We start from the raw sequence: 12,659 nt of genomic DNA, 5'->3' as shown, positions 1-12,659 counted from the left end.
GATTTTGGTGATGATCCGATTCTGAGAATTTTTTTAATTATTCACCACCATTGAGTGATGGGGCTAAAACGATATACATAGTCCAGGAGCCCAGAAGGTTTATTCAAGTGAAAAGCGCCGGAGTCTTCCACCGACATCACAAAAATGTATTGCTGCCGGGTCTGACCCATGGCTTTCCCCCCGAAATCACTCAATTAGTGATGCCATGACCGAAAAACCTTAATTTCCTCAATATCGAGCAAACTATGCATGATAATATCACGAATATGGTGTCCACACCTATGTTTTCATGGTCAATCATTACCCTGATGCTATGCATATTGTTATAAAATGTATAGTTTACCACGGAAATGCATGGTTCATCCACTAAATTAGCAACGCCATGACCGAAACCTCACTATCTGAAAAACTGTGCGTGATAATATCACAAATAAGGTGTCTATACCGTTATTTTATGGTCAATCATTACCCTGACACCTGTGTTATTACTGGGAAATGTGTAGTTTACCATGTAAATGTGTAGCCCACCCGCTCATTAAGCGACGCCATTACCGAACAACGATATATGGAAAACTTGCAAATGTGCAGTTCACATAATTAACTTGATGTCCTCTTGGCATTACAAGTCTTCTCTATCACTTTCGTCGCTCTCATCACTGTCCTCACTCCAAGCATTATCTGACTCTTCCTCATCTCCTGAATTATCTTCCATGTCACCCCCATCATCCTCATGTGGGCCTCTGAGGGACTCTGGAACTGAACTTCCTGGATACCAGTCTGGTTCAAAGCAGTTTTGAGACAACTTCCATCCAGAGTCTGTCGGACTCGCCCCACCAGTTGTATCTGTCTGATCAGCTCTCTTCCAGATTCTTGCCACATAGTGCGCCCTTTTCATATGATTACCAAGTGTCTTGGCTCACGGGGGAAGAGAGGCACAGTTTATCTTTTTTATTCTGGCAAGGGGCTCCTTTTCTTCACCACCACCCATTCGCATGAACGCCTTGTATCTGGCTTAATTAATGTCAGAGGTTTTGAAGCCGTACAGCACGCAGACAAAGGATGTAACAGCTTGGACGTCTCCCTCCTCAGCTGTTCGAGATCGCAATGCCATCACATGAGCTGCATCTGACTCCACCCGCTGGAAGGGCTTCACTTCGCCATTTCTGTAGAAACACGATGTGAAATCACAACCAGTCGAGGCATGAAGGCTGATTAGTGCTTCAGTGATACCAGTCTGTTTCTTCTCAAGAATATCAGCTAGTTTAGTGACATCAATGTACCTTCGGTGGTTGCCAGATCCCTAGTCCATGGCGATGTTGATCCCTTCCGACCTTCCAGAAAGCCCAAGCAGAATGATGAAGACGTCCGTGCCAGTGGACCTTACTAGAATGTTACCAGTGGAAATGTTGCTTGCGTGAAAGGCAATGAGTGTGTCAGCTTCTTCATGTCGACATTGGAGGTGATTCGGTTCCTCTATTTGCAGCACATCATCCTCGTTGTTCTTCATCTCCATACACACACCACCATGTGAAACATACAGTGTTTTTCTTCGAAGAATTGAACCATATTGGAGCTTCTTCCATTCCCCCATTACAAACCAGGCAAACTCTTCCTTGAATGATCCATTTTTGAGTAACTCTGTGCCACTCTGTCGCTGAGCCTGGTCAGGTCCAGAAATGATGAATGATTGAGGAGTAGTTGAACAACGCAGGTTTCGCTCGGTATGTTTGATTGATGGTGACTGGTACTTGTCGAACACTAAATGGATTTGCTCCCCACGATACAAACATATTTTGTCAAAAGATCCTTTGCCATGGTTGCATATGTGGACTTGCTGTGCTGCAGCACGGTATCATGGAGGATAATACCGCCATCAATCACTGCGGCTGTTATTGGGGGAAGACTGTTGTCATGGAGAAACACTTCCTGTCTGCTTTCAAGTTTCTTTGTGAGAGAAGCCTTGTCTGTCTTCGGGGCACGTTTCTTTTCTCCTCTTTCTTTGCAAATTATACAAACGGGGGCGTCATTTGCCATGATCTGTAAATAACAAAAAGGGACAGAGACCAATGCATTATTTGCCACATTGTAACAAAAGACAGAGATGGTATGACTCCAGTAGGCAACCTTCAGGGTGAACTCAACATTTTCAAGCACGAGAGTTGGCATTATAATATTTCACCATAAAAACATGGGTATCAACACCTTATTTGTGATATTATCATGCAATGTTTTTCAGATATTAATGAAAATGGGTTTTTCCGCAATGGCGTTGCGAACTGAGTGGGTGAACTAAACATTTGCACGGTAAACAATACATTTTCTAGCAATAATGCGGGTGTCAGTGTAATGATTGACCATGAAAACATAGGTGTAGACACCTTATTCGTTATATTATCATGCATATTTTCCCAGATATTGAGCAAAATCGGTTTATCGGTAATGGCGTCATGAATTGAGTGATTTCGGGGGGAAAGCCACGGGTCAGTCCCGGCAACAATGCATTTTTGTGATGTCGGTGGATGACCCCATCAGCCCATGAGGTCAAACGTTCCGGCGCTTTTCACTTGGATGAACCTTCTGGGCTCCTGGACTAACAGTACAATATATCAAAAAGTTGTGGACAGATTCGGACGAAACTTGGTGTACGAGTTGGTTAGGTGACAAAACAAGCCAACTGAATTTTAGTTCAGGTCTGAATCCAGATCCAGCCTATCAGTGGGATACAAAACGTAAACTAATCAGCCTGGCATAGGCATATGCCCTACCGAGTGCCCTTCCAATTAATTTTGCTCTCACATTTTATCCCCTTGCCAGTTGTGCCCAATTGTTGCCCTGCTTCCCCCATTCAATTGAACCATGCTCTTCCATGAGCCTCGCTCTTGTCGAGAAGAAGAAGAAAGCTGATTTATTGCCCGATGGTGAATCATTGTTGAATATCCACTTCTAAAATCTGCTTGCTCCTGTGGATGGTTGTTGTCCTTTTCAATCCTGAGTTTTTTTTATCTTGCCAAAGCAAGATATGCTACTCGATCGGTTTGTTTGTTTTTTTTGTTTATATATTTATATATTTGTCTATTACAATTGATTTTCAACTTTTAACTTGCTCTCTAAGTCACAGTTCGAAAGCAATGGCTCTCAAACTTGACATGTATACTCGTGAGCGCAATAGCTTTCGACGCCCAAAATTTTGAAGGTCAAGGTCAAAGGTCAAGGTCACCAGAAGGTCAAACATCAAAATCAACGAAACCCTTAGCTTTTGAGTAAATTTTATCGGATCATCTCCAAACTTGGTGGATATATAGCATATCGATAGGCTCTCAGCTGATTAGTTTTTGGTGGCAATCGGCCTTGACCTTCATGGTTAGCGCCTTAGGTCGAAGTTGACCTTCATGAAGGTCATTTTTAAATCTTTGACTAACAATATCGAGTAGTACCTCAAATTGAAGCCCTTGAAGAGTGTTTCTCAGATATATAAAAATTTCGTCGTTATGACGTCAGTTGATGACGTCATGACGAAAAAACTGATTTTTCATAAAAAATGAAACTCTCAAATCAAGGTCTTTTGGCAAGATAACCTTTGGCCTAAGGCCAAGGTATGCTTTTCATTTATTTATTGGAAATTCAGGGGAACGATTTATCAACACTAAAGGGAAGGCTCTTTATATGGTAATTATTTTTGTCCGTCTTACCTCCTTTTTGTGGATCTCTACCACATCAAAGTTCTTCCAAGTTTTGGGGATTTTCCCATCTCCAGGCACTTTTTAATTACTTTTGCTAATTTACTGAACATAGCATTTTATTGCAATCTTTGTCTTCTCTTGGGGCCTGACCCTTCTTCATGCTCTTTAATACAAAGTGTATCCCATCAGTAGACACTGGCAGAATGGCTTTGTTGTTTGTTGTCTGACATGCCAGTAAAAAAAAATATATTTTTTAATTTCCTTGTGATAGGAAGAATAATTATATGTGATTGCATTCCTTGAGATACTCAGCCACAAACTTTATCCGATGTTTGTTTGTACTTTTTATTAATACAAAGGTTCGCTTAAACTTGAGCAGTGTGTTGCATCGACTAATTTATTTGCCAGTGATGATTTTGTACACTCGAACTCCTGCAGATTTCCGCCGACGTTTCCTCGTCCTACTATCCTACCAGTTCTCAAGCTTCTCACCTTCCCAAGCACTTAATATAATGCAGAACAAAAATGTGAAAATGGAGCCACCCAAAGGTAAGATACATTTTTGTTTCTTCGATACCCTTTATGCAGAGTCAATTTTTTTTGGAGGGATTTCTCCTGTTTACAAAGCTTCAATTGTTTGCATGAATGATTGAAAAAGGAGGGGTTGTTGGTCTTTTGATGAAAACACTGCAACTGTGATATCGTCAGGATTTGAGCTCTTTTCTCACTGCTTTTTACTTGCAGAAAAACAGATGCTCAGCGAAGATCTTGCATTAGAATTATCATAAGGAAAAGTTTAACTTGCTTTACCCTCCAGCCATACATCATATTGGTTGCCTTTCCCTTGAACATTATCTTAAGCTTCTGTGTAAATATGTTCGACTGGCTAAGCTACCAATCCTTTGCCTAGGTAAACTTTATCTATTGTACACCGCTCCTTCCCAATTCCATATCCAGGCAATGCATGACGTCATCACCGGGTGCCGAAAGAAGGGAGTGCTCAGTTTTTATTCCGTTTCTGTCTTTGTTTGTTGCACATTGCTCCTTCCCAATCCCACAGCTCGGCGATGCATGACATCATCCATCGCTGAGCGCCGAAGGAAGGGAGTACTCGGTTTTTACTCCGTTTCTTTCTTTGTTTGTTGCACACTGCTCCTTCCCAATTCCACAGCTCGGCGATGCATGACGTCATCTATCGCTGAGGCCGAGGTCACATTTGCCACGGCGGCCGTGGGGTCTCCAAAATCTACGGCCACTAACAATTATACGGCGGCCGCAGTATTTCCATGGTCACACAATGTAGCAGTCACATATGTTTTTATTTTTCGGGGAGCTGCACGGCGTATTTATAAATTATGGAGACTGAAAACGTGGGGTTGCCATACGGTCTTTGATTTGATGTCGCACGGTGACCTTAGGGCATTCCTGCAGCGGCCATAGAATTTTCAAGGCAGACACAAGGTGCCCGCAAGGCGACCGCAGGCGACCTAAGGTGAACTTGCGGCCAGACGGACGGTAACGAATGGGTTAATTTTTTTTTTTACCAGTTTTTTTTTCGGCTTGTCGAATTGCTACGGTGAACGTAGACATGAAAAAAGTTTCAACTCCGCGTTATAATTCCACAGCGACCTTCCGGCCTGTAAAATATAGCCAAACGGCGTAGGGCCACCCTGAAGCCACACAAAAACTCTGCCGCCACCGCACGTTTCTGTCAATTCAGAGGGCGTACGGCCGCCTTTATCCTCGCCGTAGAGCAAATGTGACTTCGGCCTTAGGTCTTAGAAATTGTGGAGACCGAAAACGTGGGGTTGCCGTACGGTCTTTGATTTGATGTCGCACGGTGACGTTAAGGGGCCCTGTGGCAGCCATATAATTTTCAAGGCAGACGCAAGGTAGCCTCAAGGTGCCTGCAAGGCGAGCGCAGGGGGCCCTAAGGCGAACGTGTGGCCAGATGGACAGTAACGAATGGGTTAATTTTTTTATTTTTTTTTAGCAGTTTTTTTTTTTCGGCTTGTCGAATTGCTACGGCGAACATAGAAATGAAAAAAGTTATAACTCCGCGTTATAATTCCACAGCGACCTTACGACCTGTAAAATATAGCCAAACGGCGTCGGGCCACTCTGAGGCCACCGCAGAAACTCTGCAGCCGCCGCATGTTTCTGTCAATTCAGAGGGCGTACGGCCGCTGTATCCTCGCCGTAGAGCAAATATGACTTAGGCCTGAGCACCGAAGGAAGGGAGTACTCGGTTTTTACTGTTTTCTTTATTGCTTGATACTTGCAAAATCGAAGATTTTTCAAGTATATTGGTCAGTCGATTTTGTTATTCTGTCTGTATGTTTGTCTGTTTGTCTGTGTGTTTGTCTGTCTGTCTGTCTGTCTGTCTGTCTGTCGCCTACAGTTCACAATTTTCAACCGATCGTCACAAAACTTCACCACATGTTAGAGGTTGGCATAAGGAAGAAGCCTATTGTATTTGAGGTCAAAAGGTCAAAAGGTCAACATTGACAAAAAGTCAACAACTTTGGTGAGATTTCTAAAATCCTCAATTTTCATCCGATTGACTTGTAATTTGAAGCGGAGTTGCAAATCTGGTCACTGAATTCAACCACCAATTATTTTTGAGGTCAACATCGACCAAAAGGTAAACATAGGCCCAAGGTCAACAACTAAGGTGGTACTTCTAAAATCTTCAATTTTCATCTGATTGACTTGAAATTTGAAGAGTATTTATATTTCAAGTCACTGAATTCAACTCGCCAAGTATTTTTTTCGGTCAACATAGACCAAAAGGTCAACATAGGCCAAAGGTCAAAAACTAGGAGGTATTTCTGACATCCTCAATTTTCGTCTCATTGACTTGAAATTTGAAGAGGATTTGCATTTCAGGTCACTGAATTCAACTACCAATTATTTTCGAGATCAACATCGGCCAAAAGGACAACATAAGACAAATTTCTAAAGTTGTTAATTTTCATCCGATTGACTTGAAATTTGAAGAGTATTTATATTTCACGTCACTGAATTCAACTAGCCAAGTATTTTTTCGGTCAACCTAGTCCAAAGGTCAACAACTAGGAGGTATTTCTAACATCCTCAATTTAACGTCTCATTGACTTGAAATATGAAGAGGATTTGCATTTCAGGTCACTGAATTCAACCACCAATTATTTTCGAGATCAACATCGGCCAAAAGGACAACATAAGGCAAATTTCTAAAGTTGTTAATTTTCATCCGATTGACTTGAAATTTGAAGAGGATTTATATTTCACGTCACTGAATTCAACTCGCCATGTATTTTTTTTGGTCAACATAGACCAAAAGGTCAACATAGGCCAAAGGTCAACAACTCAGAGGTATTTCTGACATCCTCAATTTTCGTCTCATTGACTTGAAATTTGAAGAGGATTTGCATTTCAGGTCACTGAATTCAACCACCAATTATTTTCGAGATCAACATAAGGCAAATTTCTAGTTGCCAATTTTCATCCGATTGACTTGAAATTTGATGAGGATTTATATTTCACGTTACTGAATTCAACTAGCCAAGTATTTTTTTCGGTCAACATAGTCCAAAGGTCAACAACTAGGAGGTATTTCTAACATCCTCAATTTAACGTCTCATTGACTTGAAATTTGAAGAGGATTTGCATTTCAGGTCACTGAATTCAACCACCAATTATTTCCGAGATCAACATCGGCCAAAAGGACAACATAAGGCAAATTTCTAAAGTTGTTAATTTTCATCTGATTGACTTGAAATTTGAAGAGGATTTGCATTTCAGGTCACTGAATTCAACCACCAATTATTTTCGAGATCAACATCGGCCAAAAGGACAACATAGCGCAAATTTCTAAAGTTGTCAATTTTTATCCGATTGACTTGAAATTTGCAGAGGAGTTGCATATTTGGTCATTGAATTCAACCACCAATTAATTACTTTTGAGGTCACATTTGTTTTATGGATTTTGCAAGTATCGTGCTCTGCACGACGTCTTCTTCTTGTTTGTTTATTTGTTTGTTTGTTTGTCCGGGTGAAATCTCAGCCATCCTTTGATCTCGGAAGCTGAAATTTGGGGACAAAAGTGAAGATATGCTTTCATCAAAAAATATAAAATAGTGTTTTTACCAATCAATAATTGATTAATTACTTAATTATTGTCGATTTATTAATAACTTATTTATTTTATTTCCAATCTTGGCAATATCTCAGGCACCTTTTGAGCTTGGAAGCTGATGTTTGGAAATAACAGTGACCAAGTGATTTGACTATAAAGAGTTAAATTTGATTTATTAATTAATCAATGAATCGATGCATTATTTTCTTTCTTGCTTGTCCGGGCGATATCTCGGCCATCCTTTGAGCTTGGAAGCTGAAATTTGGGAACGAAAGTGAAGATGTGCTTTGGCAAAACACTATTATAATTTTTTTGATTAATTAATTGATTAATTACTTAATTATTATCGATTTTTTTAATCTTTTTAAATTCTCATCCTGGCAATATCTCAGGCATATTTTGAGCGAGGAAGCTGATATTTTGACATGACAGTGATCAAGTGATTTTGCTATCAAGGGGATTTTTGATTTATTGATTCATCAAGTTATCAATTAATTATTCATTTTTCAATTAATTACTGAATTCTCAAAAAGTTACAGATTCGGATGGAACGGTGGTGGTTTAGGTATACTACTCAGCAATTGAGAAATTAATTATTTTATTATTTTTATTTATTTATTTTAATTCTGCAAATGATAAATTCTTTTACACCACTCCATCCCAATTAGGACTCCATGTGCTGCAAGACTGCACTTTCGTGAAGGTGCCCCAGCAATGTCACATGCTGGAGGATTTTTATTTATTTATTTATTTGGCATGGGGGCGGTTTACTTTGAATGTACCGCTACTTGTTGAACACTGCTCCCTCCCAATTCCATATCCAGGCAACGCATGACGTCACCGCTGGGCACCGAAGGAAGGGAGTACTCAGTTTTTACTCCATTTGTTTGTTTGTTTGTTTGTTTGAAGCCTGGTGTGGGCTTAGTGGTTAGGGTAGCTGGCTTGGGATCCTAGGGTCCTGAGTTTGAGCCTCGTTGGCCACTGAATTAACACCAGGGGGTTGACTTAGCATGTCATCCTGCCGAGGTCAGCTAAATGAGTACCAGTGTACTGGTCCCGATGTATTCCCCGGTTAGAATAGCTGTGCCATATCCCTGTGTGTCAAAAGAGGCGACCAGGGTTGGCGTTAGGAAGGGCATCCGGCCATAAAACATTGCCTCAAGAAGGGAACCATAATTGCATGGAGCCCGCAAAAAGCTAACCCCTGCTCAGCAGGGTAAAAAGGCTGGTTTTTTTGTTTGTTTGTTTGTTTGGCCTGGCGATATCTCAGTCATCCTTTGAGCAAGGAAGCTGAAATTTGGGGACAAAATTGAAGATGTGCTTTGGTGAAAAAACTTTTTTTATTTTTTGATTGATTAATTAATTGATTACTTAATTATTATCGATTTATTAATCACTGATTTATTTAATTTTTCATCCTGGCAATATCTCAGGCATATTTTGAGCGAGGAAGCTGATATTTGGACACAACAGTGAATAAGTGATTTGGCTTTAAAGGGTGTTTTTGATCTCACACCTCTGCGCACGTGCGATCGGGACAAATTCAGAGCCTACATACAGTAAAATGGCAGATTTGTTTTTCCATTCATGTTCTGAAAATATAACATTCCATTGAAATATGCTGTTCCTTGATCATAAACTGATATGACAGGAGGACAGACAGATATAAACCAATTACTTAATCTTACTTTTTGCTTTGTGTGCGTGGGGTAATAACAACCAATTAACATAGACCAACGGACCAATCAAATCAACGTATTTTATGTTTGGATGTTGCCAGACGATTCATTGTGGATTGTTGCTGTGTTCCCCTTTTTTTAGATCCTCGTGGAGGATCTCTAAATCTTACTCACGTTGTTGTTCTTCTGCTTCTTCTGGTAGACTTTTTTTGTTTCACAGCCTACAGTTTTCATCGAAACTTCCTGAAACTTGGCGTATATATGTAAAAATACCCTGCGCAGACAGTAACCATCTCCGATTTTGAAAATTCCTCCAAGAAAAAAAAGTTATGACGTAAAAATATCTCCGCTAATGGAAATCGCCTATAAAATTATCTCCGAAACTAGGCAAGCTTTTTGAATTCTATTTGCGGGAATTGAACAGGGCATTAGCAGAGATGAATTACCACACATATGATACATCACTATGACGTCATATCAATTTTTATGACGTCATTCCAATTTTTTTCACATTTTTTGTTTCACAACCCAGAGTTTTCATCGGATATTCGTGAAACTTGCCATGTACAGTATATGCAGAAAGCCCACACGCAGGCAGTAACCATCTCCGATTTTGGAAATTCTTCCTAGAAAAAAGTTGCCGTCATAATATCGCCGCTAATGGAAATCGCCTCTACCATTATCTCCGAAACTAGGCAAGCTGTTTGAATTTCGTTTGTGGGAATCAAGCCGGGCATTAGCACAGATAACTTATCCCAAACCTGATACATCACAATGACGTCATATTCGTTTTTATGACGTTATCATTAAGAGGACGAGGATCTTAGCTCATTTGAGCTTGCTATGACCTGTTCTTCGCCCGGTCTCAGTCAAAACATTTAGGAGTTAATTGTGCATATGCACAGATGTGGAGCATGAGGGGAGGAGGGAAGGTGGGGTTGGTGGTGGGAATGGGTGGACAGGTCAAAGCATAAAATCATCCTTGGGGAGTGGGCACTGCTCATACCTATTTTGATCCCCGTGCATCAAAACGCGCGCGTACACACACACACACACACACACACACACACACACACACACACACACACACACACACACACACACACACGCACACACACATTTGTTTTCCAGACTGCTGAAAACCTTATGGACCTCCATTCCCCTATTCATCAAATCCCCACACAACACCTTTACCAGGAGGCAGGTTTATGTCGGTCAGTGTTGAAGCCATATTAAAATGAAATTTGCATTTTGCTATTTTCTTTTTTAAATACAAAAACAGCCACTCCCGACAGGAGTGTAATACACCCTCTCTCTGGCAGGGGTCAGCAAAGCACTTGCACTATGTCATTTGTACAGTGCAAAATTCCAAGTCTGCTCCAAAGCTCACTTGTAAAACATGCTCACACCTCCACCCGGTAGAGGTAAACTGTACACATTTACATCGGGAATTTATGCTGCCCCACTCCAGAACCCCCATCTTTAATGCCTAAAACCTTCTCAGTTACACCCCAAGTATAACGACAAAATATCCACTCATTCTGTCCAGTGGTTTATGAGTGCGCACATGCACATGCACATGCACAGGCACGTGCACGTGCACAGGAACATGCACATGCACAGGCACACATGCATGACAAATTATATATTGTATGACGGGGGATAGTTTCACCCATTTCCTTTTATACCTTATTTTTCAATCATTGACATTTTGGCCTGCTGGTGGATCAAGGTGATTGTACTTTGTTACGAATACGGTCCAAGATGTTCATGGTGTTATTTTAATCGTCAAATGTGGCTTTCCTTCCTGGAAGTCCCTGTAGTGTCCATTTTGCTCACGCCGTGGACCCCACCCCATCCCTCTCCCTTTCACAGATCTCATATTGTCTTTGTTCCCCACTATTTTGTGCTTCCCTCTCCCGCCCCTCTTGTCTCCTGCCTTGTTATATGTTTCTGTGTATTAGCTCTTACATGAGCTTCGACTTGGTATACAAAACAAATATAATCCTGCTGGGTGGTGACTGGCAATTGATGCAAAGTTCATCGCCATTGTCGCCAAACTTGGAATGCAGAGCTTAAGTGCTGTGAGATGCAAGTGAATGACCAGATTAAATGAAAAGTGGCTGAAAAACTTGTCTGCCCCTTTGAGTCACTTTACATTTACTTTTCATTGCCAAGATTTAACCTTGGTGTCCACATTCATCATTTGTTTATCACGCTCATCGGTGGCACCTGTGTCCCTGAGCAGTTCTTGAAATATCTTGTTTCGTTTTTCTTTGTTTTTGTAATTTTGTTGTTGTTCTTTTGTCCATTTAATCTCTCTTGGTTTTAATTTTCGAAAATGCTGTTGAGTACTGAGCAGTGACGATGACTAATTGCTTTCATTTATTTGTGACAGATTCTTTCCTCATTGTACAATGTTTCTTTTGCATATAGTTACCATAATGTGAATAGTTGCATTGCGAAAATAAAGTGCAAATGATGTAAAGCAAAATTGAAGTAATGGTATTTCAATCCCCTTGGTTTGACAATTTGAGCTCGAGAAGAAAAAGAAAACAACCATTTAACCAGCACGACAAATTATAATAACCACTGACCTTTACTATGGTATAACTTTAATTACTCTCACCTTCTTGGGTGCTGTGTGAAGGAAACTTTTTGACCAAAGGTTTTGACAAAACGCTGTCTTGATCGAAGCGGAATATGTTGCCATGCACTAAAATAAATGTAGTAAGGACCACAGTTTAAACTAGAGGGGGAACTAGGTAGAGCGCATACCACCACCACACAATGCTTGATCCAGTAGAACATATCGGACCCAATACATTTTTGAAATATTATGCTATATATCGTTTTTGGCCCCATCACTATGGTGTAGAATCACTTAAAGAATTAAGATATTCTCATATCTGCGTCCAGATCAGATCTTCACCAAAATCGAATCGATTTGTCCTTGTCGCACACCCAACCTGTCCACCAAGTTCTGTCCATTGCCTTCACAACTTTTTGACATATCGTGCTATGTATCGTTTTTGGCCCTTTCTCATAATGGTGAAAAATCACTTTAAAGGTTCTAATATCTAGATCCGGATCTTCCCAAAAATGTAATCAATTTGTGTTTGTCACGCACCAATCCTCTACAAAATTTCATCCGAATCCGTCCACAACTTTTTGAGATAT

The 12,659-nt window shown here is 40.6% G+C and overlaps 1 protein-coding gene across 4 annotated transcripts in view; it reads left to right on the top strand.

Annotated features, from left to right (window-relative positions):
• The window catches only part of NAT10 (N-acetyltransferase 10), a 208,476-nt gene that overhangs the window by 123,118 nt on the left and 72,699 nt on the right, over positions 1–12,659 (top strand). For all 4 annotated transcript variants that reach the window (XM_085884185.1, XM_085884186.1, XM_085884187.1 and 1 more), the window contains exon 23: positions 4,119–4,229. In XM_085884185.1, coding sequence (XP_085740311.1) covers positions 4,119–4,229 — 111 coding nt within the window. The remainder of the gene's footprint in view (positions 1–4,118; positions 4,230–12,659) is intronic.

This window comes from Eptatretus burgeri, chromosome 6 (assembly GCF_056783735.1).
Source record: "Eptatretus burgeri isolate ZD-2024b chromosome 6, Ebu_testis_v1, whole genome shotgun sequence".
Classification (NCBI taxonomy): Eukaryota; Metazoa; Chordata; class Myxini; order Myxiniformes; family Myxinidae; genus Eptatretus; species Eptatretus burgeri.
Note: the sequence above shows the minus strand (reverse complement) of the source record. Positions and strands in the feature narration are given on the sequence as shown.